We start from the raw sequence: 25,369 nt of genomic DNA, 5'->3' as shown, positions 1-25,369 counted from the left end.
TGCCTGCGGAGGAGGAGGGGCAGCACCGCCCTTCTTAGGAGCCGGGGGAGGTGGAGGACGCCCCTGGGGGTCCCTCGCTTCAATATCAATGTCCCTTGCCTGCGGAGGAGGAGGGGCAGCACCGCCCTTCTTAGGAGCCGGGGGAGGTGGAGGACGCCCCTGGGGGTCCCTCGTCCCAATATCAACGTCCCTTGCCTGCGGAGGAGGAGGGGCAGCACCGCCCTTCTCAGGAGCCGGGGGAGGTGGAGGAGGCGCGCTCGCTGGGCCACGAGCCTCGAGGGCGAGAGGTTCACCCTGATTGGAAAGTTAACGTCAGTATGTCTGGAATCATGGGGCCACTCGAGTTATTTCTTGTTGGGGTGGTCAGTGGCTTACTCCATTAATGGCGGCAGGGGCGGCGTAGGCTCCCAGAGCCAGCACGGAAATGATGTAGGCCGTCAGCTTCATGGTGGCTGATTATAAGAGTCGTATAGTTATTTAAGGTCTGTCCTGCAGAGGGCGTTGCTTGTAGAGTATCAAACTCGGAGAGAAGAAGAAGAAGACGAAGATGATGAAATGTGAAAAGGAAGATTAGTTGTTGGATGGATGGAGAGATGATGCCTTCAACATCAACTTCCGACCTCATCGCGCCTGCCAGGCCTTCTTATACTTTGACGACCTGATCAATCCGCCCTTGACTTGCTGATTCTTGAATGCATTCTGTCATGGCTCACTCGGCCGAGATTTCATGGCCACGCAATAACGGCCGCCGAAACCACGCGCTCGCCCGACTGAATCAATCATGATACCGTCTCGCAACACCAGGTACGAGGTCTAACATGCCTTCGGTATGAATTGCCATCTGCTATTCGTCCACAAGGCGAAGCACTTGTCTTCCAAGTTCACGAGCCGTGCGGTGACAGCCCTCGTCCGACATAGCTATGGTTTCGACAACGTAAGCTCCGCCAGTCCACAGAGTTCGAGTTGTCACGGCCCAACCCTGTCAACTTGGGTATTGCCCAGGTGACATGCACCAGAGACGGGAAGTCGCCATAAACAACAAGGCTGATGCTTTGCTGCCGTGGACATGCAGAGACGTCGAAGCCCCCAGGCAAGAACCGGAGTAAAGCCGCCCGCCTATTTACCGAAGTGGGCGGTCTCGGGGTGCTTCAAGATTCGGTCGCTAAGCATCAGATGCGCTGGAATTCACCATCGATGTGGAGAGTAAGGCACGGACCATGCGCGGTTATATCGTCGGTGAGACCTCTCTTAGGTGTAGGACGTTTGACAATAGCGGAAGGCATGTGGGCGGGCTGACGCGGCCGTAGACACAGGCCTGGGCATCAAAGATGTTCGCGAAAGTTCTAGAATAATTATGCTGACTTGAAGGCCGGTAATTAGGCAAGTCATCTACCTGCAGTAAGAAGTCAAGGTTTCACGTCCTGGTTACGCCAGTTTCAGACGACGGGTATTTTTATAAAGATGGGATGACGGCTGAGAAGCTGCCGCCCGCGGCGTCGTCTCAAGTAGCTCCAAGTCGGATGACCCGAGTGGGAACGTTATTGTGTGTAAATCTTTCGCCATAATGACTTCGTGAACTTGTGGTATGGCTGTGTTGCCAAGCTTGCAGTCGGCCTGAAGATTCGAAGCTCGAAATTCGACGAGCCCATCATCTTCGCCTATGTGTCGTTTATCTTTCGCGAACACGTAGGTTTCTACACGACTTGTTCGTGGCGATGCTAGTCTGATTGCAAGAACCAGCACTCTATCGAACTCCAAGCCTCGCAACATCTGCTCTCGTGCTGGGAATGAGACTATGGGGGCCTGCAACATAATCCAGGAGCAACAAAAGGCCGCGAGATCGCTACACCCCAACCAAAGCCCGCTCAATTTGGAACTGACAGCAACTCGGGCTTTATTTCCTGCAAAGCACCCCTGACTGTAGCTAGAACTTGTCCGTGCAGATTGCTCGGTGCAGCGATAATGCCGTAGTTTGCAACCATTTGTCTCCCTGCATTCCAGTCGAGGTCCTTTCCGTCAACATCCGTGATTTTACCTCCTACTTCTTCAAATAGGAGCATAGCACCAACATGATCCCAGATCTTCGCAAGCCTTGATCTTGATTTGTATACCCAGAACGTCGTGTTACCGACATTCAGCGCAAGGAGCACATACCGCATCACCCACGGTAGGAGGGTGCTTCCCGGGTACTCAATACCAAGCTGCCTGGCTGCAGACTCGTGGACTGCTGGCAAACCGCTCGTATTGAGGCAAGTTACAGATCGCAGGTCCGATGCGTGCTCTGCGTGCCTGGGCAGGCGCCTTACGGCTGCACTGTGATACGAGCCGGGGAGCTTTCGGATGAACGCGCCATGGCCTCGTACGGCGAACGCGATACTGCCCTCCTGTGAAGGATCCAACGAGTTGTCTGAAGCTGGAGACTTGATGTCCATCGACAGGTTAGGGCATCCCACAGCGGACAGCACCTGCCTGCCGTCTTCCAGCAAGCCGACATTTATAGCGTAGACCAAGTTCTTGACAAAGTTTTCGGTGCCGTCGATAGGGTCGAAAACCCATATCCTGCCCCCAACATCGGGCGTTCCCGTGCCGCACCAGTCGATCATCTCGCACATCTGGTCAGGCGAGCTTGGAAATCTCACCAAGGACTCGGCCTCATCCTGCAACTGATTCTGAGTGTGCTGCAGGGCAGCCTGTACACGGTCTAGCAAGGCAGGGTTGGCCCTAAGTTGGCCGGCCGACTCCTCGCCGACGAACCTGTCACCAGGGAAGTGGGCGTGCAACGTGCTGGTGAGCAGAGCTTGGACAGCGAAATCTGCGATAGTGACAGGACTCAAATCGTCCTTGGAGACAACACCCAAGTCGTGATTGTCATCTTTCTGAGCCTGGGACAGGACAAACTGGCTGAGCTTTGCGGCTTGCTGGATGACCTCGAAAGCGATCTTCAACTCGTTGGAGTAGGGTGAATCCATGGCGTGGATGTCAGGCTAGCTTGTCGTGACTACCTGTTGCAAAAAGATCGGGGATATATCTTTGGTGATAACTGCCCTCAAGAGGAATGGAAAACTAGGAGAAAAACAGCGGAGTCAAGAGAGCACCATGAGAACCTTTGGGAAGGAGGTGACGTTTTCGTACCCGAACCCTGCCCGAGTATGATTCAAACTGTGACCAAGTCACCCTCCCTCACACCAATGCACCAACAGCAGCGCCAAAAAGAAACCAACTCTGACTGACTGACTGACTGACTGACTGACTGACTGACTGACTGATTCACCGTCACCACAACTTACACGTACAGAGGGGAGGAGACAATATGGAAAACAGCCTGAGACGCCTTCATCTCGAAGCTAAATACCTCATAACCACAAGAACACCGTGGTAGCCGAGTAATGTCACGACCATGACACCGTGGGGATTTAGTCCACCTAGATGCGTTAGGGCTGCTCTCGAAAACGGTCTCTTGGGTGGTCTTTTCAGCATTCCTGGAAAATAGGTCTGATCTTGGAGAAGATGGGACCAAACGCTTTTCAACTTAGAGCCATATCTGTGTCCGTTGTTCATCGTCGTCCGTCGGAAAGGTGGAGTGAACTGAGATCGGTACTCGACTTTTGACCCCAACTCCTTTTCAACCAGAAATGCCCAATGTGCGTAGCACCAGCCGAGCGGCACCCCTCAGTCATCGCCGGCTGATCCGGCCGGCCCTCCACCGGAACGAGGTCCCCTCGTTCCAGGAGCTGCTCGGCGTTGGCGTATTTATTTCGCCTGGAAGCAAAAGGACAACAACACCTGAGCGTTCAACAGGCACCGCTGCGACAGCCTGCTCTCTCGTTGATCATGACTCCGCACTCGATCGCAGTTGGTCTCGCCCTGCTTGCCGGCTTGACTCTTCTGTATACCCTCCTAGTGGCCCTGTTCTCGCCTCTTCGCAAGGTGCCAGGCCCTCTCTCAGCCCGGTTCACTAACCTGTTCTATCTCAACCGTGTCCGCCAGGGCCGCTTCCACTACGAGAACAGTGTTTTGCACCGCAAGTACGGGCCGCTCCTGCGGCTCGGCGAGAACCTTGTGAGCATTGATGACCCAAGTGCTGTAAAGACCATATACGGCAGTAAGTAAATGAGGCAGATGGTCCTCTTCTCTCGTGGATGCTTCCGAGGGCTGTATTGAGGATGTAGACGGGCCTTCAGAGACCATATGCAGTCCCCTCCCTCACGTCTATTCGTGTCTTTGCGAAACAAGATGAAGTCAAGTCGCTGATAGAAATCTAAAGTCGGCTCCAAGTTCCCTAAGAGCAACTGGTACAACGCTTGGAGGGCCCCTGGGCCGGAGAACTTCACCCTCTTCTCCGACCAGAACATAGCCCGCCATGCCGACACTCGCAAACGCTTCCAGAATCTATACAGTATGACCTCTTTAGTGTCTTATGAGACCTTTGTGGACGAGTGCGCGGACGTATTCGCCCAGAGGCTGCATGAGATGTCAGGCACCGGAACATGCATCAACATGGGGCACTGGTTTCAGTGCTATGCCTTTGATGTGATTGCTTGCATCACCTACGGCAGCCGCTTCGGTTTCCTCGATCGCGGCCACGACATCCGGGGCATGATGAGTGACCTCCACGCTGTTCTACGGTACTCCACCTTGGTCGGCATCGTTCCATGGCTGCATGACTGGATCTTTTACCCGGCTAGCAAACTGCAGCTGTTCGGTGCCAAGGGTCGCGTGACGACGATGGATTTTGTCAAGCGTCGAATGGCCATCCGAGATGGTGAGAGGCAACTGAGGGACCCTAGCGACAAGGCAAAGGCCCAAACGGAAGGGGTGACACGGGATTTTCTGGACCGACTTCTTGATCAGCATGATGAAAACCCCGAGAAGACGACAATGTATCATGTATTCGTCGTGGGCCTGGCCAACATCAACGCGGGCTCAGACACGACGGCGACGACTCTGTCCGGGATCCTCTACTACCTATTGAAGACCCCACGAGTGTTGGCCAAGCTGAAGGAAGAGATTGAGGAATTTACTGCCAATGGGCAGCTTTCAGCGCACCCGACATTCAAGGAGACCCAGCGCATGTCCTATCTCGATGCAGTGGTCAAGGAAGCTTTGCGATTACATGCAGCCGTGGGCCTTCCACTCTGGCGCGTCGTCCCGGAAGGCGGAGCGGAGATCGCGGGACAGTACCTCCCCGCTGGCACCAATGTTGGCATCAATGCTTGGGTCGCTGTAAGTTACTGTCACGTATTACGTCTCAAGGCCAACGCCTCCTGTGTCAGACTTGGTCCGAGTAGAAGCTAATATGTGTTGTCAAGCATTTCAACGAAAACGTCTGGGGACAAGACGCCAAGCAGTTCCGTCCAGAACGCTGGCTCGAGGCTCAAGCAGAGGCGCAAGCTGGAGACAAATACCGCTTGCAGCGGATGGAGGCGTACTACAGTAAGTTGCCCATCAACCCGTTTGATGTAGTCTAGAGACCCGCTAATCTTTTGGCAAAAGTTCCTTTTGGGTTCGGCTCGAGGTCTTGTGTCGGTAAACATATCAGCATCCTGGAAATATCGAAGCTGATGCCCAGGCTCTTGAGAGATTTTGACTTTGAGCTGGAGAAGCCCACTGAAGACTGGGATTGTGAGGACTTTTGGTTCGTCATACCGAAGGGATTCTCTGTTCGCGTCAAGAGGGCAAATGGCAATTTTTAAATCCAAGGTACACGACTCGTGTACGGAAAGACATGCTCTGCTCGAATACGTTTGTCACATGTATGAAGAAGGCCTTATTTCAAGATGTTTCAAATGCCTCTCCGGCGCAGAGTGTTGCTTGGGAGAGATCTGGTCTTGCTAGCAGCCACCGCACGTGCCCACATGCCTTTCGTTACGGTTTGCCTCTTCGCCTTTTCAGGCGGCTGCCAACTATGTTGCGCGCTGTACACCCATGCAGAACATTAACGACGCCGCACGGAGGAAGACATGCCTGTGAGCTACTTCGAAAGGCCCCAAGGACGGCAGTCAATCGAGCATCGGATATCATAGTGCTGAGACCGTCTACCTCTGCAACGTGACAGAGAATTAATTGTACGTTGATAGCTCTGTACGGGCGTATGTACAAGCAGCCCCTTGTAAATGTTGCGCCCCGCCAAATAGACCTAGGCTTTCTACCAAACGCCATTTTAATGCATTGAATGCTGGTCCTCAACCGTGAAAGCTGCCTGACACGCGCTCTCATCAACGCCCTGGAGGCACGTCTACCTCCTAAACTTGTGGCACAGTCTCCTCCTCCTCATCGGCATTCTATACCATGAAGGATTCGCCGCAACCGCATTGCTCCTCTGGAAGGCGGACTGGTTAGCGCCGTGATACTGCGATACCAGGAATCAAATCAGGCAGAGAATGCTACTCACTGATATTGGGGTTGCGGAAGACGAATCTCTGGTTCAACTTGTCCTCGACCCAGTCCATCTCGCTGCCGATGATACTGAACAGTGCCTTGCTATCGATGAGGACCTTGACACCATCCTGCTCCACGGTCTCGTCGAAAGCGCCCGGCTTGTCGATGTACTCCAGGTGGTAGGCCAGCCCGCTGCAGCCCCTGTTGCGCACGCCAACCTTGATCAGCTTGGGATCAGGCTGGTCAAGCAGTGCGCGCAAATGGTCCACGGCGGCGGGGGTCAGCTTCAGGGCTGCCTTACGCGGCGCACGAAGCTTGGAGCGGGGTCTTGGCTTGGGCGTATGAGTGTCGGTGGGCGGCGCTGGTGCGGTGGTCGCAGACTTTGGGGGCTCGCTCTGGGACGCCGGCTCTGATTGCGGCGATGCAGGTGTCGATGTCTGTGGGCGTGCGAACTCGGGCTGGGATTTCTGGGCTTCCTCCTCGCGTACCGACGTCCAGCTGTTGGCGCCCAGCGACGTAGGCGGCCGCGTCTCGTGGACTCTGGGTAGGTTCGGGGAGATGGGATGGGTGATGGAAGTATCCGGGCCGCCTGTGCTGCGCGGTGGCGACGGCGGTTGAGGGTTGAGGCGGTAGGGCTGGAACTCTGGGAAGGCGAGGCGTTGCGCTGAGGAGAACTGGCGCAGTAGGGAGCGTCTGCACGAGAGGCAGATGGAGGAGGCGGTCCTCCGTGCGATGATGGGCGCGTTCATCGTCTGTGTGATGGCGCCGAGGGGCGTCGAGGGTCGAAAGGAGAATCGGGACGATGCGGGGCGATGCGGGCGATGCTGGGCGGAAAGCAAGCAAAAGGTGATGCAAGAGGGAGATTGATTCACACGTATGTACAGTATTGTCTGTTCTGGCTTCGGCAGGTTACGGCATGTAGGGTGCTGTGTTGGTTGGGCCAACAGAAAGAGAGACGTGCCCACGAGGTTCGGTCCGGGCTGGCTGACTGATGTCAAATGAGCCGATTTCAAAGAAAGCTGGGCCGATGACATCTTGCCGACCGCCCAGCACCGTTTCTTCCCGGGAGCCAATCACGTAAATGCTATAGTAATACTTACCGGGAGGGTGGCGACCACTCTAGGCCCGGCCCCCACTGCAGCAGGTCGTTCATACTGTAGTATGGTATACTGGTTTAAATAAGTTGAATTGTTGAACACATTGCCATGCAGTGCTACACGCCCTCTCCTGCAAATGGTTTCGACTTGCTTGCACTCACTGTGACGCATCCCAGTCGTGTCACACGGTCTATTTACCCCTATAATGCTCTGTCAATGTACAAAGGCAAACAAAGGCCCTCATCGGGGCGTCGTACACGGGAGGTTGCATGAAGCAAAGGCAAGTTTCTACGTGCACAAAGCATCTTTTGAGACTGCGCGAGCTCAACTCAGTGGCCGTGGCTGCTCAAGTCGCACTTCTGTTAACCTGCGCGGGCCCAAGCCTTTTCTTTTTTTCAGAACCCATCGCTACTATCAATTGCTCGACCTGGCCCATCATCACCACTCTCACCCAGCTACCATGGTCCTGACATCACCAACCGCGAACCTCGCCACCTTCTTCAAGAGTGTTCTCTCGTCTGCCTCCCTGTACCTCTCCCAAGAATCCAGTCCCTCCTTGGCCTGTATGCTGAGCGTCTCGTACCCCTGCTTGATCACCTCTGCCACCTGCAGGCTTGTTAGCACTCCTCCCGCGCCAGCCTTACTCCCCTTCCCGCCCTTTGCTCCGCCGTCGGCTAGTAGCGACTTGTAGTGCGCAGAGACACTGATGAGCGTCTCGATGCTGTTTGTTGGTCGGTTGGCAAGCCCATACGTGTCGCGGAACTTGACTAGCACGTCGCCCGCCTCGACCACCTTGTAGAACAGGTCGTCGTACGCCGCCGGTGTGGGAAGGAAGGCCTCACCCGCCGACAGCCCTAGCGCAAGGAGGTTGACGACGTGGTCCAGCAGCACGTCAATGTGCGACAGGTCCCTCAGGTCAGCCGCATACGTCGTCAGGAACTTGATCAGTGACAGCAGGGAGCGGAACAGCTCCGACCAGTGGTACGACAGGCGCGTGCGGGACCGCGACATGTAGCTGATGATTCGGAGGAGGATCCCCACGCAAAGCGTGTACAGGTTGACATCCAGCCGACGCTTGAGGTTGTGATTGATGCCGTCGATCATGGTGTCGATGACGGCCATCGCGACGGTGCGTTCGCCGCGGACCAACGGGAGGTAGGGCTGTCTCTGCCGGCAGAGCCTTACAGGCACCTTGTTTCCTTCGCTGCACATTCGCTTACATAGAACGGGGTCCTCGATCAGCAGGCGGAAGACCATCAAATTGAGATGGGAATAAAGTGTTGCCCGTGTGGAAAGGTGGGCGTGGGTGAGTAAGTACGACGTGAGGGAAACATAGCTCGCGAACGGCTGTTCGTCGCCCTTCTCAGGAGCGAGCGTAACGAGGTTGAAACAGAAGAGCTTGTTGGCATGTGCGAAATCGTATGTCGCTAGCAGCACGGCAGCCTCGTTCCCTGGTCTGTTGTGCCTCCTTGTCAGCCGTGTCACACTCACACTCTGCTACAAATGCTCAAAAGCACCTACAGCTCGACAAACATTTGTTTTGCCGTTTCGGCGTCGTATGCCGGCTTCTTGTCTGTCTTCGCACCGGGTGCTATTGCCCCTAGCCCGATCATGGTCAACGTGTTGGTCAAAGTCCACGCTTCTGGGAGGTCCTCCTGAACGTCCACGAATTGGTCCCTCAAGCCCTGGCAGGTGTAGCCGACACTCCTCATGACCTTCTGAATCGTGTCCTCGTTTACAAAGTCGTTCAATCGTAACTGATACGGATTTTGGAACTCGAACTTGTTGTAGTTGGCCAGGAGGCCGATCAGCGTGAAAGGGTTGAAAATCTGTGTAGAAGAGCTGGCGTCCTGGATCAACTATTGAGAGGTCAGCATTAACCCGGCGTCATCGTCACGATCGTTGCACGGGGGCAGCTTTACCTTCATCACGGATGGGAACATGTCTCTTTGTATCAGGTACGTCAGCAGGCTGGTCTGGTACGCTCCCGAGGTCACAGCGAGAGCCACTTCAATGGCCTTCTGCCGCAGTCCCACTGCTGAGCTCGTGTCAGTCTCGGATTTCGATGCGCCATGGGTCGATTGTTGGCCCAGGGCAACGTACTTGTCTTGCCATTTCTTATTATGTAATCCAAGGACCCTACGAAGTCGGTGAATACCGCATCGACGTGATCGAGGCCAGCGAGTACCGTTATGATATCTGAGCTGGGGTTGGTGTATTTCTTGGATAGCACGGCCGATAGGAAGATGCTGAGCGTCTGTTCGTCCCGAGGTCAGCTAACTGAAGTGACCAGACCACGCACATGCCGGGTAGGATCGGGCAGTCGTACGTCGAGCGCATGTAGGTCGGCCGTCCCGGGGGCATCGCTCCTGAGAGCCTTGACAGATCTTGAGAAGAGCTCCCTTGTCTGTTCCTCCAAGTGCAGCAGGTCGGCGGGGGATAGCTGGTCAAGTATGCGCCTCAGGGACGGGCGGTCGGGCTTAAGGAGGAAGAACTCGCGCCAGAAGCCCTCCGAATGCTGGCCGTTGTGGTCTGCGGCATCTTGTTCGTCCTTTTGCGCATCAGCCGGCTGGATGGTTGACGGGTGGGATGGGGTGTCTGTCTTCAAACCTTTTATCACATGCAATAGACGTCAGTGGGTTGGTCACACGGCGGGACCGACGGGAAGCCAGGGAAGACTGCGCAAACCTTGAATAGCTCAACGTATAGCTGGACAACCTTTTGCTGGAAGGCCTCGGGGCGAGGCTGCTGGGTGAGAGGGGACTTGTCCATGTACGGCAGGGCAGCGCAGAGGGCAGATCTGCTTCGTCTGGTCTCGCTCGTCTGGACTGGACTGGGACTGGGACTTGCTCGGCTCACCCTTTTGTTGAGATTGCCGGGTCGAGTTCGCGTTCGAGTTCGAGTTCGCGGTAGGGTCCTAGGATTACTGCTATTGGCATCCGCAATTGGGCATGGGACAGTTCGAGTCGGAAGTTTGCTGGGTCTTTGGGAGTGTAGGTCTTTGTCCGTCACCGAGGGGCTCGCCCGTTGATTCAGATCCCCTTTGGCTGCGTGTACCTTAGCTTACCTAGGCACCTAGTCCCGGACCCTGGCGGCTGGCCGGGTGGGAGAGAGATAGCGATCTTCGGCTTGGAACTTGGGTACCTGGGTACCTAGGTATCTATCTACCCAGGTAGGCAGCCAGGTGGGGGAATTGGACAGTAGGACCCAGCGCAGCTGGCCGTTGAACCCTGATCTCCAACAGCCGCTTAGCCGCGTGCTGGGGGCGCCATAGGGCTGACGAGTCCCTCCCTCCCTTCGGTACCCAGGTAGGCAGGTATCTACGCAGGTACGGAGAGATGCTTACAACGGTCAGGCCCTCAAGCTGGCGAGGCCGGAGCCAGACTGACCTATGCAGTTTTATCATTTCTGAACTGTCTCTGTCCGCCTGTAGGATGAACAAAGAATGTCCCTGGTGGACCACTCGGTGAGCATCACGAGGTGGTGGCTGTATAAAACGACCTTTTCGATCGAGTCTTCATTCAGACTGCATCTCTAGAAACCAAATATCCCCCGCTATGCCTGTACCTATGCCTGTGCCCGTGCCTGTGCCTGAGCCGTCTGCCATACTAGCCAGGCCGATGCTGCAAATTGCGAAAGCTGCAGAATAAACTACGCCTCCCTCGTCACAAGTCGGCTCAAGCCTCCTCGTTCGCTTCTATCTCTTTCGCATCCCCTGTTCCACCATAACTCCTTCAACTCCAGCCTGTCTAATATACCGCTCATCTCAACGCGAAGCTCAGCCCGTGGCCTGCCCTGTGGCCTGCCAGGACATTATGAGTGCTACGGGATACTCTCAGATCCCCCAGCTGCCCCTCCTCTGCACCACACCCCACGCCAAGGGTGTGATGCTGTCTAGGTCGGGGTGCTGCCTGGCCCACTCGAAGATGTACTTCTTCAGCGCCCTCCACCGCGGGCAGCGCCTGTCTTCTTTCATGTCTAGGTCCATGCTGATCTTGAGATGTCCCTTGGCCCTGCTGCCGATCCCGTCCATGACGGTGTCATCCTCCTGCTCGAGCTCTTCGGTTGGGATCTGACTGATCTTGGACAGCTCCTCATCGTACGCCCGCGCCGTCGCCGGGTACCCTAGACTTAGGTAGTTGTACACCTGCGTAACGAACACGTCGTTAAACTCGGACGCTATACGCTCCTCGAGGTCCGCCGCCACCACCTCCTTCTGCAAACGCTGCTCCAGGCCCATCAGCATGTGTAGGCCCTTGGGCTCGCCAGCTCGGGAGCGGTGTTCTGAGGTGGCCAAAGGCGCCGAAGCTTGCCCAGACGACACGGGTGTCGGCTCGGCAGATATAGGAAAGGGCGCCAGCGTCCCGTTCGTGGCGGCATAAGGATCACTGTGCTCGTATGGCGTCTGCGGCGTCATGGGTGTCATGATCATGGCTGGGCGGGGCGAGGGGGCCAATGCCTCGCCCCCCTTGTTCTGCGTGAAGCAGTAGCCCCTCCAGAGCCCATGCTGGCCTGTGGTGTCCCGATTTGGCTCAACATGGCCACCAAGGGCGGTGTCCCACTTCTGCTCTGGGTCAAGCTTGGTCTGTTTGGGAGACGGACACATCCGGAAGGTCAGATCCTTGCCGGCCATTGGGGGGCTCTGCCGTGCCCTCATGCGGAACAGTTCCTTCTCGGCTGCCTTGTCATGTACTTGGTTCTGGTAGCCATAGAAGCGGCCAAAAGCACCACGGGTGCGAGCAAAGCCAGTCTCTGGGGGGATCTGGGAGGCCGGAGCAGCAGCGGGCCGCGCCGGCGGTGCGTCGGGCATGTCCACGTCGGCTGCTTTGGCCGGTGGTGCGGATGGCACGTAAGGCATAGTTGACTCGCCAATCGTTCGCGCGGGGGCCTGAGCATCGTACGATGCGCCAGGGCCAAAGTAGGAGGGCTCAGCCGACTTGCTGGGGTGCGAGCCCAAGGGGTCTGCGAGCTCGCCTATGGGGCTCAGGGGCCCTATCGAGCCGCGCATGGTATGGCGAGCATTGTTGGTGAAGGCGAATGTGTTGTCCGGTGGGCCATCGCTTCTTGCGGAGGCGGACTCAAGCTCATCAAAGTCGTTGCCTCCACTCCCGCCGGCAGCTCTCTCTGCAGCCAACTGACCCGCATGTTTCTGCATCTCCTTGACCATCCAGTTGACGTTGTCCTCGGAGGAATCTCTCCGCGACTCCTGCTTATCCCCCGCGACGCGCGCCTTAGGCCTGCCCCGAGGGACATCGTCGTCGTCCTCTGACCCCTCGCGCAGGAAGAAATGCTCGGCGCCACCCAGTCTTACCGTGCTGTTTGGGAACGCAGACATGGCCTCCTCCAGGCGCATCTGCGCATCCAGCTTGTTCAGATCAAAGACATGGTCGGCAATCTCGTCGTCGCACGACTCCCTCCTGGCGTGACCGGGTCGCCGATTGTGCTTCTTCTTGGAGGTAAGAGAATAGATGTGTTTCGCGTAGGGGGTGATGTCGGTCTTGTCGGCGGGCTTGGTGGCAGGGCCGACGTCGCCGGCCCTGCGTGATCGTCGGCTGGACTCGAGGAGCTGCGGGGCAAAGCGGCGCTTCTCCCGGTTGACGGTCTGGGTCTCGTGGCTGGTGACCTGGGCGGGCACCGGAGGCGGAGACGCGCAGGCGGAGGTCGGCGAGGGCTCAGGAGTGGGCTCGGCGGCCGGGCCGCCTCTGCGGTGCTCCTTGAAGGTGGTCTCGATTGGCACAGGAGCAAAACGCCTGCGCGACTGCGTTGGTTGCGTCATGCTGGGTTGTATGCCACAGAAAGGGCCAAATACGGTGGGGTAAAGCAGCGGGCGAGAGCTGTGTATGCAGAGATGACAACGGAGGAGAAGATATGAAGGGAAATTGGGTTGAGATTGCGGGAGATGATGAGTCAAGGCAAGGTCGTCCGTGAAGCGATCGTGGATGGAGTCGGCGAGGGCCCCTGTCCGTCCCGGGGAGTACTCGTGTGCTCGGCCTGTGCCTGTGCCTGTGCCTGTGCCTATGCCGGTGATTGTGGCTGTGGCTGTACACGATACTTGCTGATGTTGGATGATGGCGCGGCAGCTTCCACGAGGCTTGCCCTATATCCAGGTGTCGAAGTGGTGAGACTCTGACATGTAGGTGTGTGGTTCCATAGGGAGGCGGCCCAGCAGACAGTCGCCAAAGCCACGAAAGACGGGAGTGTTGTTGTGGTCCCGGCTCTGGTCTCTTCTGATGGAGGAGCAGGGGAGTAGGGGATCACAGGAGCAGAGGAGCAGCAGCAATAGAGGAGCGCGGAAAGGGCGGTCACGAGAGAGGGGGAAGGGGTGGGAGAAAGCTTGAGGCAATGGGGGAAGGATGGGAGTGTGCAGTACACGATGAGGCCGCTGCTGGCTGCCCTTCCCACTTCACTCCTCACGAGAACCTGGGTCAACATGTACATGTATACCGTACCGTACCGTGCCCTACCGTCCTGTTATTATGGCATGGGCGTGGCATGGCATGGCATGGCATGGCAGAGGCATGGCCCATGGGCAGGCCTGGCCTGGCTTGCTGGGCCTCACCCTGGCCGATTCATTCACTCACGCTCAAAGGAAAAAGTGGGATGGGCTGCATTAGCAAGGATGGCCGGGACAGTGCATCATGACGGTGCGAAGCCGGCCCTGCTTTGTGTGCGGGCTGTGAGTTCCCACCATTCTCGGCAGAGCGCAAGCCACCTGCTGCTGCACGCCGTCTCAATAGTCGAGCCGTTGACGCCTCGTCGACGCCTCTAGGCTCGTCTTGTCCGTCCTGTCCGTCCTGCTCGTCCATCAACGCCCGCTCGTCCGTCCGCTGTGTGTCAATGGGCTAGGTTGAGGACAAAGGGCGGCCAGCCAGCCAGTCTACTCTATCACATGGAGGCACAACACATGCGGCTGCTGTTGAGAAGGCCATCATCTCCAGGACTCAATCCAAGAGGAACCTCGGGATCAAGCAATCAATTAATCAATCGATCAGTCAATCAAACAGCAGCGCAGGGGACGATTGAACCAATGAACCCCCCCACTAGCCGATCATGCCGACGTGCTGTAACAGTACTACCGATGGTTGCAACCACATTTGACTCTCCCAACGATTCCACAGGATGCTTTTTGCATCAGGGCCGCGGCTCACCATTTTCTTGGGTGCCAGCGCAGTTTGTCCGATATGCCTTGAGCCTGACATCATCAACAAGCACCCGCAAACTCTGTTTTCTGCCGCCTGCCTGTTGCAATGTCATGTCAACTCCTGTCATGGCGTGCCATTATCGTGTGAGCACCGACAATCGAGGACCAACTCCTTTCATGCCGGCTCCTGACACCATGGAGACACGAGTCTGTTGCCAATCTCGGACGTCCTCCGAAGCGACACACGCAGCCTGTCAGTCATGGCTACCTGATAGAAACATCGTGAAGACGGCAAGCCGACTTGACCAAAGGCAGGGAGGGTGAGCAGTATTTTTTTTTTTGTTTTGGCCACAAGCACCAGACACGTTCTCGTATATGCCTCGCTCCCACCACGGCCCCAAGGGGGCTTGCCTCGTGTGCGAGTCACCATGTACTCCGTTCCGAGGTTGTCAGATGGAGAAGAAACAAACAGAGGGCACGCCGGCACTCAGCCTGTCCGGCCTGTCAGCTCGTCCCGCGGTGCATGGACCACTGGATCGATCTGAGGTCTGGCGGCGCTCCCGCCTGCTCTTCCCTGAAGCTTCCAGAAGCCCAGATTCTCGGGTTCCGTCCCCCAAGCTCCATCTGGATTTGCACCAATTCTCCTCCTGGGCAGCTCAGGGGTTCCGAAGGCCAGAACCACTATGGGAACTTGTCCCCCACCCCCTTTGCTACTCCGGTTGCTGCAACTGCTAGTCTAATTCCTCCCACCGAACTGACCGGACCCGTACCGCCCGCTTTGCCGGCGCATCTGCTAAAATAAAGCAATACGAGACAGCCTGGCGCCCTGTGCCATCTCAACCCCTTTCCAAGGTGTCGACCATCCGCCCTCTGGCCTATGCACGCACCGCCCGGCGGCACGGACGAGACTGGCCTGCTTGCTGCCTTAGCTATGATTCAACCTGAAGCGGTTTTCTCCGGGTGCAGAGAGTCAAGGTAGAGTGGAGTTGGGGGACATCGTGGACTGCCGCCTGTACTTGTGTCCCACTCTCTTGGACCGCACCCCTGACATCCATCAGCGGGCCCAGAGTCCAGAGTCCAGAGCTGAGTGTTCAAACACTGTGCGTGAGCCTTCCAAAGTGCTTGCCTTGCTGATCCATCGCTCTCGAATCAGAGGCGCCAGTAATGCGCGGGGGGACTTTCCGACCCTGGTTGTTGGAACCTGGACCTGGACCTGGATTCATTCAAAAGACCATCTCCCCACTTGTAGAGCTCGTGACATCCACGCCACCTGCCGCCGTCCTACTCTTTCCCCTGTCTTTCCTGGCGACTGCTGGCTGGGGTCGGCCACTCCTGTGCGCGGCAAGCAGCTGACTTGCTTACCTGCCGACTTACACGCACACACAGGGCAGCAAAGGCAGTGGGGATATCCGTCACGACTCACACCTGAGCTTGACCGCCTTACTGTGGTCCGCTTTGCTATCGTGTCGAATCGGTGGCAGGTCGGCTCTACCGTCCATGTGTCGCCTGCTATTCTGGTTGGATCTCCTATCCTGCACAATGCTGCATTGGCCGTGTAGCAGTAGTACACGGCAGCCTGCCATTGACACTCTATCCTCTCCGCAATCGGTGGCCGATTTCCCAACGAGGTCCAGAGGTACATACCGTAGCTGATGCTGACTATAGCGAGTCTTGTGTGTGCATATATGTGCGTTGGGCATTGGGGAGAACATTCTGCGGGCGCGGGATGGGACACCAGCCTAGCACTCAACGTTTCAAGCCCACATGGCACGCGGGGGCCAGCCCGCGTCCCTGTGGAGCGACTCAATTCAGTTTCAATCTGGCCAAACAACGTGTCAGCAAAGTTTATCTGTCGTCCGTGCGAGCGCCCAGTACCCAAAACACTCTGCCATGCACACGACAGGTTGTTCAATTGCCAGAACCAGAGCCATGCCCAGCCAGAGCCCGAGATCCGGGCCTTGCGGGTCCGCCACAGTCTCCGGAGTATCTGGGTAAGGTGTGCCGTTGTGCCGCCTCGAGGGACCTGCATAACAAAGCCGGACGAAGACTGATCGGTATCCGCAAGATACTTTGGTCCGGAGAATGACCCGGATATCTCCCAATCTGCCAATCCACACTCTGGGAGCCGCCTACCAGCAGGCCTGCTCGTTATCTCGCCTGATAAAGTTGCTGCCGGTGCTCCCATCACCTCGTGGACTGCGGCGTCTCAATCTCGCTCTACGGGAGCTCTAACCCCGTATTCTTTTGGTACCAGTTGCACAATCATTTTCGTCCGTCGAAGCTGTGGCTGGGCATGGAGCAGCAGTACTTCTAATGGAATCCACTCACCGTCAGTTGCGTAGGGATTTCTGGCCTTAGCGTGGGAACTTCATCTTGTGAGAAGCCATCAGAGACCGGATCGAGAGACAGGTGGCCAGCCATTGCTTCTGGGACTCTTTTGACCGGCATCCATCCTTAACGGCAGACATCAAAGGAGCAACCGTGAGCTTATTCAAGTGGTTTGCAGGTCTGAACGGCGGACCTTCTCAGCTGGCATGACTTTGCAAGCGCAAATCGCCAAGGCGAGGACTTATCGGTAGGGATTGCGGTCAGATGTTGGACGATTCAAGCCATCCTCGCAAGCTCTTACAACAATCTAAGTGAGTGTACATCGCAATGATCGCCACTGATATGCCGTTCCTGATACGTGCGTCCTATTCCTCAAGCTTCTCTCTATCTAGCACTCCCGGATCAGGCATATCTCCAAGAGGGAATCAAAAACCTCTGCAGGGAATCTAGAATATCCAAACATCCCTGCCTGCCTTGGTGACGGAGTTTGCCTTCGAACGCCTGTGACACTATCCCTGGGAAATTGTCTAATAGGAATTCAACTCATATCAGATTATCTTATAGCAGGTTATCTCAAATCATGGTCTCAGCATGTTGTCCTGCAGGAAATTGTCCCGGCTTGATAGGATAAGGGGAATATGTTAGGATTGTACCTAATGGTATCTGCCTAATGGCAAAGGACTTTGGCATCGATCTAGAGTTTCTTTTGTGTCCCTTGAGGACTCGCCAGGGGTGTGGCGAACAGACGGGCGTCTAATATACACTTGAATGGGCTTTTTGTAAGCGTTGACCAGGACGTCCGGCTTAGCTAAGTGAGTGCGGTCTTTGCAAGATCACCAGGTCAAACACGTTTGTTGTAGATTAAGTATCGCGGTTGTGATTTTTCGTGGGGTATGCGGCATTGGCGCGTCTTTGTATACCCAGAACCTGTACAAGGTCTCTGCCGTGTCGAACCGCTCAGGTAGGGGATGGGGATACATGTCTTAACCAACATGTCCTCGTCTCTTTACTCGCCCATTCTACGTATTCATCTCTGGTACTGCTATCGAACCATATGGGGAGCGAGCAGTTGAGCATGCTCATGCAAGCTTTGGACCTGTGCAACCTTCATTGACACTACGACAGGTTGGGTGGGAGGTCCCTAGATTGGCGCTCGAGGGCGTTACAAGCTGCGGTTGGCAGGTCAGTGGTGCGAAACCGTCCATGGTTCTTGGTATAAGCGTACGTCAAAATGACGGCAGGCGTGTGTTATCCGGCCAGCCACTCGGGCCGGATTGAAATTCGCACAGCTGCACGACTCAATACTTCATTTCAGACGTGCAAGGTTCCTCGGGCGAAAAGTGAGATTGCGTGGGAAGGGAAATGAAAGCACCTCGCGAGGACAGGATGTAGGTTCGACACAGACCTCGCTAATAAATTGTCTTATCATCTGGCGTTTAACAGTAGTCCTTGATTACCCAGGAGAGAAACGGTGCAGGACGGTGGTCCATGGCCCGCCCCTTCTGGCTTCCCGCCGTTGCCCTGGGTTTGGACTCGAAATAGCACTGGTGCATGCTCGGAACAAACCGAGATTCGCACAGACACACGGCGTTGAACTCGGCCGAGAAAGGGGCCTAGCGCAGAGCCACCAGTCAGTCAGTCAGTCAGTCAGGCAGTCCGCCAGTCAGTCGGTTAATCGATGAAGGCAGTCAAGCTGGCAATGCAGCGACAACCCCGTCGGAAGACAAGCCATGAAAGGCTATCTGGCCATTGACGGCGTGGATGCAAGAGCCGTTTGTTGTCGCCGCATTGTTGTATCGGGCCCACCGCTCTCGTGTGTGTGTGTGTGTGTACTGGTGTATTCCATTGTATGTAGATCTAGGCCGTCGGCGACGTGTGTGATGAGATAGCCACCTAGTCAGATGAAAGCCCACTCAGACGGAGAGGCGTTATCAGCGGCGGTAGTGTGGGATGCAACGCTGCAAAGGATGCTCATGCATGAGGTTGCGAAGCTGCACATGCAGGAAAAGTCTATGTACTGACTGTTCCAGTCCACAGACTGACAGGTGATGCCACCCTGCCAATCCTGCCACCCTGCCACCCTGCCGAGCCTGCCTCTGCCCACATATCGTACTGTAGGTAGGTACCTAGATACCCCTGTGCCCACGTTGGATGGAAACGGACCCGGGGATAAGCCGCCGTGCTGCGCGTTGCGTTGCGTTGCGTTGCTGCGTTGCGTGTGGCCAACTGGGGGCACGCGACACAGTACACAGTAAGCATATCGATCTTTTGCCCGCCAGTCTGCGTGCCTGCTCTGCTCGCATTTTGCTGCATTTATGTTGGCATGTATGTAGATACAGCACAGCAGACACACGCAGATATGCGTGCAGAGAGCATGACACAAGCTGACCTCACCCATCTCGTACTTGTATGTTGAGGTCCAGGTCCAGCTTCAGCTTTGTCCTTGTCTTGGTCCTCCAAGGCCTGCCAGGTTCATTTGGTGTGCCAAGACGAGGGAGCGAAAAACCTTGAATACGGGGCCTGGCGACCTTATCAAACCTTATCATCATCGCCATTTCCACTTTCCACTGCTCGGCTCGGGGTGACGCGACACGTCACGAATCGATTGAGTTGGGTTGAACTGAGTTGAGTTGTGGAAATAGCCCGCTTCCTTCTGGGTAAGCATAGGTACTGTACTGTCAGGCAGGCAGAGTTCCAGTCCTGCAGCCACCCCCAAGCCCGAGAGGTGGCAATGATACGGCAAAGGGGCCGGCAGGAGGAGGATATTGTGCATGTTGTAGACATAGGATTGCACCCAGATTCAGTAGTTTCAGTGTGGATGGAGAAAAAGAAACAAGCGGAAGAGAAAAAGCAAGATTGTAATCAGCTGTGCGTCAGGTACCATCCATAGCGCCGGTAGTGAACTGGGTAAGGTACCTAGGCACGGAGGTAGTAGGCAGACAGAAAGTTGGCAGAGCAGCAGAGTACCTAGTCTTTGCTTTGGGTGTCTAGTTCAGATAGATGGTAGACTGGCAGACTGGGTGACTAGGCTGTGGTGGTGGTGACAGTCACGCTTGTCGGTTTGCTTGTCGCTCGCTAGTCGGGCGGTCGGCGGGTGCGCCTCTTGTCTTTGTCTCTGGCCCCAATAGGCTCTCTCCTGTTTCCACAACCATACCCATACCTAGTCTATTCCCGTACCCAGACCCATCTCCATCTCCATCCAGATCCAAACCCAACCCCAGATCCATGTTCACGTTCAAACTCATGTCCTTGTCCAAGGTCCAGTACCCACATCCATGTCCACCGAGCACTCCCAGGAAACACGAGCAAACAGACAAGCACTAGTCTAGCATTTCTCTCCCGCTGCCCCCTTCCCAGCCATTGACTGGACTGGACTTGGACTGCTAGCACTTTGCCTTCTTCTGTCCTGGACGCGCGCCGCCATAGATATCTGTCACATTGACGACACCACGCACATTCCTTTGTTGCGTGCCCAGCCACGGCGAAGCGGTTCGAGGACCAGGGCTACCATCACCACGAGGTCGAGGACGAGACAAACCACAAACGACGAACCACGAGGACGGCGAGGACGAGGATACTGACCTTGCCGCGCCTCAGATCATGTCCATCTTAAACAGACAATTGCTGCGTCCGTCTCTTGATACCCACATCCACATCTACACCCTCGCTGCCACGGCTCACTGAGAAGAAGAAGCCCACTTGCGCACCTACTAGTCTACTACTTGCTGCATCACCCCCTCGGTGACATCGCTCTTTACTCTACCATCATAGTCGCGTCTGCACCTTGGTGACGTGACCCGGGACTGCTGTTTGCTACGCCTGGCCCGTCGCAGCAATGGATCACGATGTCGGCACGCACGGTGTCGACGCACATGCACAAATCAGACCCATAAAGCCACAGACACAGCCAGAGCCAGAGCCAGAGGCACAGGCACAGGCACAGGCACAGGCACATGCACAGGCACCGGAGCCGTCAACACGAGCCCTAGGCCCCATCGCTGCGGACGGGAATGGAGCCCCTGACATTGGCACTTCTGCCGCTGCACCCACACTGCCAGGCGATGGCGATACCGCGGAAAAGGGGCAAACCGTGTTCTCGCCGGCCTCGCCATCCACGCCCTCCAGCCTCGACTCCATTTCCAATCCCCGTCACTCGCTCGACCATGCCAACCCGCTCCACCACGACCAAGACATCCTGTCCAGCCCCAGGCACGAGCTAGAGCTTATTCCCGAAGACCGATCCCTCGACGGCGTTGCTTCTCCTTCTGTCGCCAGCCTAGCCAACTCCTCCACCTCCCCGCTGCACATCAACACCAACGCCACCACCCTATCCTCCTCCCACTCCAATCGAACCTCTGGTGCATCCACCCCCGAGACAGGCATCATCCGGCCTGCAGTTCGACGCCCTGCACCCCACCCACTGCCGCCGCGCCCATCCTCACGATCTCCCGTGTTGTCCTCCTCTCCCATCGAGCCGCCTCAGTCACCCGTCATCCGCAGTGCCTCTACACACTCTGTTCTGCGTCACCCTGCCCCCGACAACGTGGTGAACGCCCGGTCTGGCTCCTACACCGGCAACATTGCCGCCCTCGAGGCTACAGCCGAGCGCTTTTCCATGACGAGCAGTATAGAGGACGCCATCAGGAACGCCCACGAAGAACTAAAGCGCAGTGACAGCCGTCGCTCGTCCATCCTTGCTGCTAGTGTCAGGAGCGGCGGCGACTTTGGCATCGACACCCCCCCGGGCATCACTCCAGCGCCCTTGTTCGCGCGCCAGAGCTCCATTGTCGGCCTGAACACCGAGGCGAGGCTCGGGGGTTATTCTCCTGGCGGCTACATCATGAGTCCTACCCAGTCGCTCACCGGCCGCCTCAGGAGCGCAAGCAAGAGCAGCGGCGCATTGTCGAGGGCTAACAGCACCAGGAGCAAGCCTGAGACCGTCGACGGCGAGGCTTTCCCCAACCTGTCCGCCTCGTCCATGTCCAGGTCTGGCCAGGGCAAGGGATCTGTGCGGAGTGTGCATAGCATACAAAGTGTCCACAGCGTCCAGAGCAATCGCTCCGGACCTCTCTCCCTAGCAGAGATCGCCGAGATGGAGCCCCCGTCTGCTTTGACCATGGACGCCATGGACGAAGCTGATCGGACCATTGCCAACCTGCAGGACCTCGGAGACGACGAGGACGCGATACTCGCAAGGGCCCACCAACACGTCGAACCAAACGCCACAGACATAGAAATCGCCGAGGAAATGGCGAGGCGGGCTTCAATGGACTTTGACAGGACGCCCATGCTGGACCACTCTGCGGATTCATATTGGGATAACCACGAGGAGACAAATTTCCAGCTTCGGAACCCCCAGGACCCCCCTTCAGCCCGCGTGCGAGACGAGTACCAACCCCCGGCTGAGCAACGACCTGACGGGACGGGCTCGCCTGACACAGAAGATGAGGACAACGCCTTTGCTGATTTTGACGGCATGCACTGTGATCCCGACACTGTGGCCGAGCAGTTCCCCGTCCAGCCAGAAGATGCCCAGTACCCGCGATCGCGCCAGAGGCAGTCACAGATGCCAAGGGCACGACCGCAGTCATACCTCGATCCCGAGACAGGCCAACAGATGCTTTACTACCCTGCGCGTGTTCCTGCCATGCTTAACCTCCCCCCGAAACTTGGCAAGGGGGTCAAGTCCAAGCAGCGCAACATGCGTCGAAGTCAGGTGCTCAGCCAGATGCCACAGGCAGCTCGGGAGAGCAGAGCCTGGCTGCCTGACCCGCTGGAAGGCGAGGGCCAGATAGATTTGATGGGGGATGACTATCCAGCCGGCTCGGTACACTCGAGCTCGCGAGATCAAGGCGCCCGGGACCCGCTTGCGACAGCTGGAGAACCCGAGACTTCTTTCCCAGAACAGTCGGCAGATGCATCCGAGATGCAGCCCCTACGGCGCCCCGGCAAGCTACGAGACCCTGACCACCGCAAATCCCGCATGAATCTCTCCGAGCTTCCACCGCAGCTGCGTGCTAGTGTCTTTTTCGACCTGCCAGGCGAGACTCCCAAGATAGAGGTCAAGGACGGCTCCGCCATGAAGACGCTTGACAGCATTCTCGACGCGGCAGCTTCGGCGCCAGTCAATGCTTTCACCGACCATGCCTTCGCTGGTCGTCTGGGCCCCGAGGTCTATGGGCTTGGTAACAAGAATAATCGAAAGAGTAGAATGATGTTGACAGCTGAAGACGCTGGTGGAGACAACGAGGGCAATAGCCACACGCTGTCAAAGAGCACGACTTCTCTAGCCGTGCCAGAGGCGGAGAAGCGGAAGTCCGTGTGGTCTCTACTGGCAGGGCGTAACAAATCAAGGAGCAGCAGTAATCTTCTCGCCGAGAGAGACGAAGATGCCCGCTCAAGGCTGTCGGGCTCAGGTCGCGGCGACAGGGACTCGTCCCCCGACGCTGATGAGCGTTCAGCCCTAGCGCCCGATGAGCAAGCGGAAGGCTTTGGGTCCGAGGAGGATGAACAAGTCTACACCGGCCCGCCCACGACTCTTTTGGCAGAGTTACAGCTGCGCAAACAGCAACATAAGAACCGCACCCGCAACCCGATGCACAGTACCAACGGCCTCCACAGCACACTCTTGGAGCTTGATGCAGTGGCGCAGATTGAGGCACGGGCTCGAAAGAACAAGAAGGTCAACCTTGCGTGGGCAGCCAATCCGGACGAGCCGGAGGAGTCGGACGACGAGGATGTGCCTCTCGGCCTCCTGGCAGCTAAAAAGCAGATAGGGCCCAACGCGACGGACCGTGACCTGGCCGTTGCTGCACAGGAGATCAGCAGGCCCTTGGGGCTGATGGAGAAGCGCGACCTGGAGGACAACGAGCCGTTGTCCCGCAGACGTGATAGACTGCAAGGCAGGGAGGTCGCCCCCAGCATGTACCTCCAGCCAGGCGCGAACGGGACCAGGATGACGCTGATGCCCGGGACCAACAGCCCGCGCCTCTTGCTTCCTGTCAGCCCCGGCGCGTCTGGACCTCACTCTCGGAGTGGAAGTATGGCAAGTCAGGGACGGGTGGAAGAGGAAATAGAGGGCGAGACTCTCGGGCAACGCTTGAAGAGACTTCGCGCCAAGGAAGACGGTGACAACCCCTTGCCAAGCGCTAGGCCGGTCAGCACGGCCTTCTCCACCGAGCTGCTCGGCGAGCTGGGGATAGACGAGGAGGGGGGTGAGAAGAAGAAGAACAGCGCGCAGGCTGTAGACAAGGGAAAGGGCAAGGAAATCGAAGCACCTCCAGCCGAGGAGGAAGAGACGCTGGGCCAGCGCCGACGCCGTCTGCAAGCCGAGCGCGAGGCTCGCGAAAGGGAGATGGGCATACGGGTTGTGTCGGGCGGCAGCCAGAGGGAGGGAGTCTCCAGCCGTCTTGACTTGGCAGATGTGCTCCGCGTGAATCCGGTGGAAGGACCGCAAGGCAGGATAGACCCCCGGGAGGCCGAACGCATTCAGAAGGAGCACGAGGCCTCGCGAGCAGCGCGCGAGCAGTCGGCAAAGATGGCCGCGTTCCGGGCCCAGGTCCCGCAGAGGCAGCGCGATCCGAGCGGCGGCATCGTGAAGGCAGGTGGCTACCAGGGCGGGAGATTCAACGACAGCACCGGTGGCCACGGGCTAGTCGGGGTCCTTGGACAGCCTCAAGGGCACAACCTTCGAGCGAGCATGAGCATGGGCCAGCTGGGACAAGGCGGACAGGCCGCGATGACGAACGGCATGGGCGGCATGCGCATGGGGACGCAGCACAATGCGACAAACCTGATAGGGGCTGCTGGCAACTACGGCAACCCAAATGTCGGGCCGGATGGTATGAACCCAGTCTTCTCAAAGGGCAACACATTTGGGCGAGGGTACAATGGTGGTCTGCTGCAGCAGCCACAGTACCAAGAGCCCACACCGTTCGTTAACGGTAGCTTGCTCGCATCGGGAGGGTACGGTGCATTTGGGGGAGGGATCGGGGCTGCAGGAGGTTATGCGCATAACCAAACGGCGTACGGGGCCGGAGTGGGCTTTGCTGGAGGCCTGCACGGTGGCTACGGGATGCAGGCGGGCACACCACTGAGCATGGGGGTGAACACGCAGGGCCATTCCGACCGTGTCGAGAGTTGGAGACAGGGCATCAGATAGAGAGGTCAGACTGTTCGATTGCCACCAGGTTCAGCTACAGACCGGGTGGGGGCAACAAGGATTCATATGGAGGAACGGGGAACATCAGCATCAACCAGCATCATACACGGGAAGAGGACAGGACGGTACAGGACAGGACAGGACAGGAGAACATGGGACGGGATGGCATGGCACGCCCATAGGATGGAACACAGGTGGGACAAAATGCATCTGTGTATACGAGCGTTGAGACTTTGCATTGCGGCGGCGTCTGGGCCTCTCTTG

The 25,369-nt window shown here is 57.1% G+C and overlaps 7 protein-coding genes across 7 annotated transcripts; 2 read left to right on the top strand and 5 right to left on the bottom strand.

The window, feature by feature from the left end:
• Positions 1–447, bottom strand: J7T55_015821 (uncharacterized protein; the record flags this gene model as incomplete). The annotated part of the gene is made up of 2 exons (XM_053134836.1): positions 1–294; positions 376–447. Coding segments are annotated over 2 exons (366 nt in total), but the record flags the coding sequence as incomplete, so codon positions are not given.
• Positions 448–1,865: 1,418 nt separating this feature from the next.
• J7T55_015820 (uncharacterized protein) lies at positions 1,866–2,969 on the bottom strand (the record flags this gene model as incomplete). Its single annotated transcript, XM_053134835.1, has 1 exon — positions 1,866–2,969. One exon carries the CDS (start codon positions 2,967–2,969, stop codon positions 1,866–1,868), a length of 1,104 nt encoding a protein of 367 aa, XP_052987517.1.
• Positions 2,970–3,831: 862 nt separating this feature from the next.
• Positions 3,832–5,693, top strand: J7T55_015819 (uncharacterized protein; the record flags this gene model as incomplete). Its single annotated transcript, XM_053134834.1, has 4 exons — positions 3,832–4,102; positions 4,265–5,223; positions 5,310–5,433; positions 5,494–5,693. The coding sequence occupies 4 exons, from the start codon at positions 3,832–3,834 to the stop codon at positions 5,691–5,693; spliced, it is 1,554 nt and encodes a 517-aa protein (XP_052987516.1).
• A 588-nt stretch (positions 5,694–6,281) lies between these two features.
• J7T55_015818 (uncharacterized protein) lies at positions 6,282–7,127 on the bottom strand (the record flags this gene model as incomplete). The annotated part of the gene is made up of 2 exons (XM_053134833.1): positions 6,282–6,319; positions 6,392–7,127. 2 exons carry the CDS (start codon positions 7,125–7,127, stop codon positions 6,282–6,284), a joined length of 774 nt encoding a protein of 257 aa, XP_052987515.1.
• Positions 7,128–7,922: 795 nt separating this feature from the next.
• J7T55_015817 (uncharacterized protein) lies at positions 7,923–10,414 on the bottom strand (the record flags this gene model as incomplete). The annotated part of the gene is made up of 7 exons (XM_053134831.1): positions 7,923–8,931; positions 8,997–9,334; positions 9,398–9,510; positions 9,579–9,732; positions 9,805–10,044; positions 10,164–10,275; positions 10,335–10,414. 7 exons carry the CDS (start codon positions 10,412–10,414, stop codon positions 7,923–7,925), a joined length of 2,046 nt encoding a protein of 681 aa, XP_052987514.1.
• Positions 10,415–11,310: 896 nt separating this feature from the next.
• On the bottom strand, positions 11,311–13,251 carry J7T55_015816 (uncharacterized protein; the record flags this gene model as incomplete). The annotated part of the gene is made up of 1 exon (XM_053134830.1): positions 11,311–13,251. One exon carries the CDS (start codon positions 13,249–13,251, stop codon positions 11,311–11,313), a length of 1,941 nt encoding a protein of 646 aa, XP_052987513.1.
• A 7,528-nt stretch (positions 13,252–20,779) lies between these two features.
• Positions 20,780–25,105, top strand: J7T55_015815 (uncharacterized protein; the record flags this gene model as incomplete). Its single annotated transcript, XM_053134829.1, has 1 exon — positions 20,780–25,105. One exon carries the CDS (start codon positions 20,780–20,782, stop codon positions 25,103–25,105), a length of 4,326 nt encoding a protein of 1,441 aa, XP_052987512.1.
• Between the last annotated feature and the right edge of the window lie 264 nt (positions 25,106–25,369).

Source organism: Diaporthe amygdali (genome assembly GCF_026229845.1).
Source record: "Diaporthe amygdali strain CAA958 chromosome Unknown NODE_48_length_299215_cov_64_995801, whole genome shotgun sequence".
Classification (NCBI taxonomy): domain Eukaryota; kingdom Fungi; phylum Ascomycota; class Sordariomycetes; order Diaporthales; family Diaporthaceae; genus Diaporthe; species Diaporthe amygdali.
Note: the sequence above shows the minus strand (reverse complement) of the source record. Positions and strands in the feature narration are given on the sequence as shown.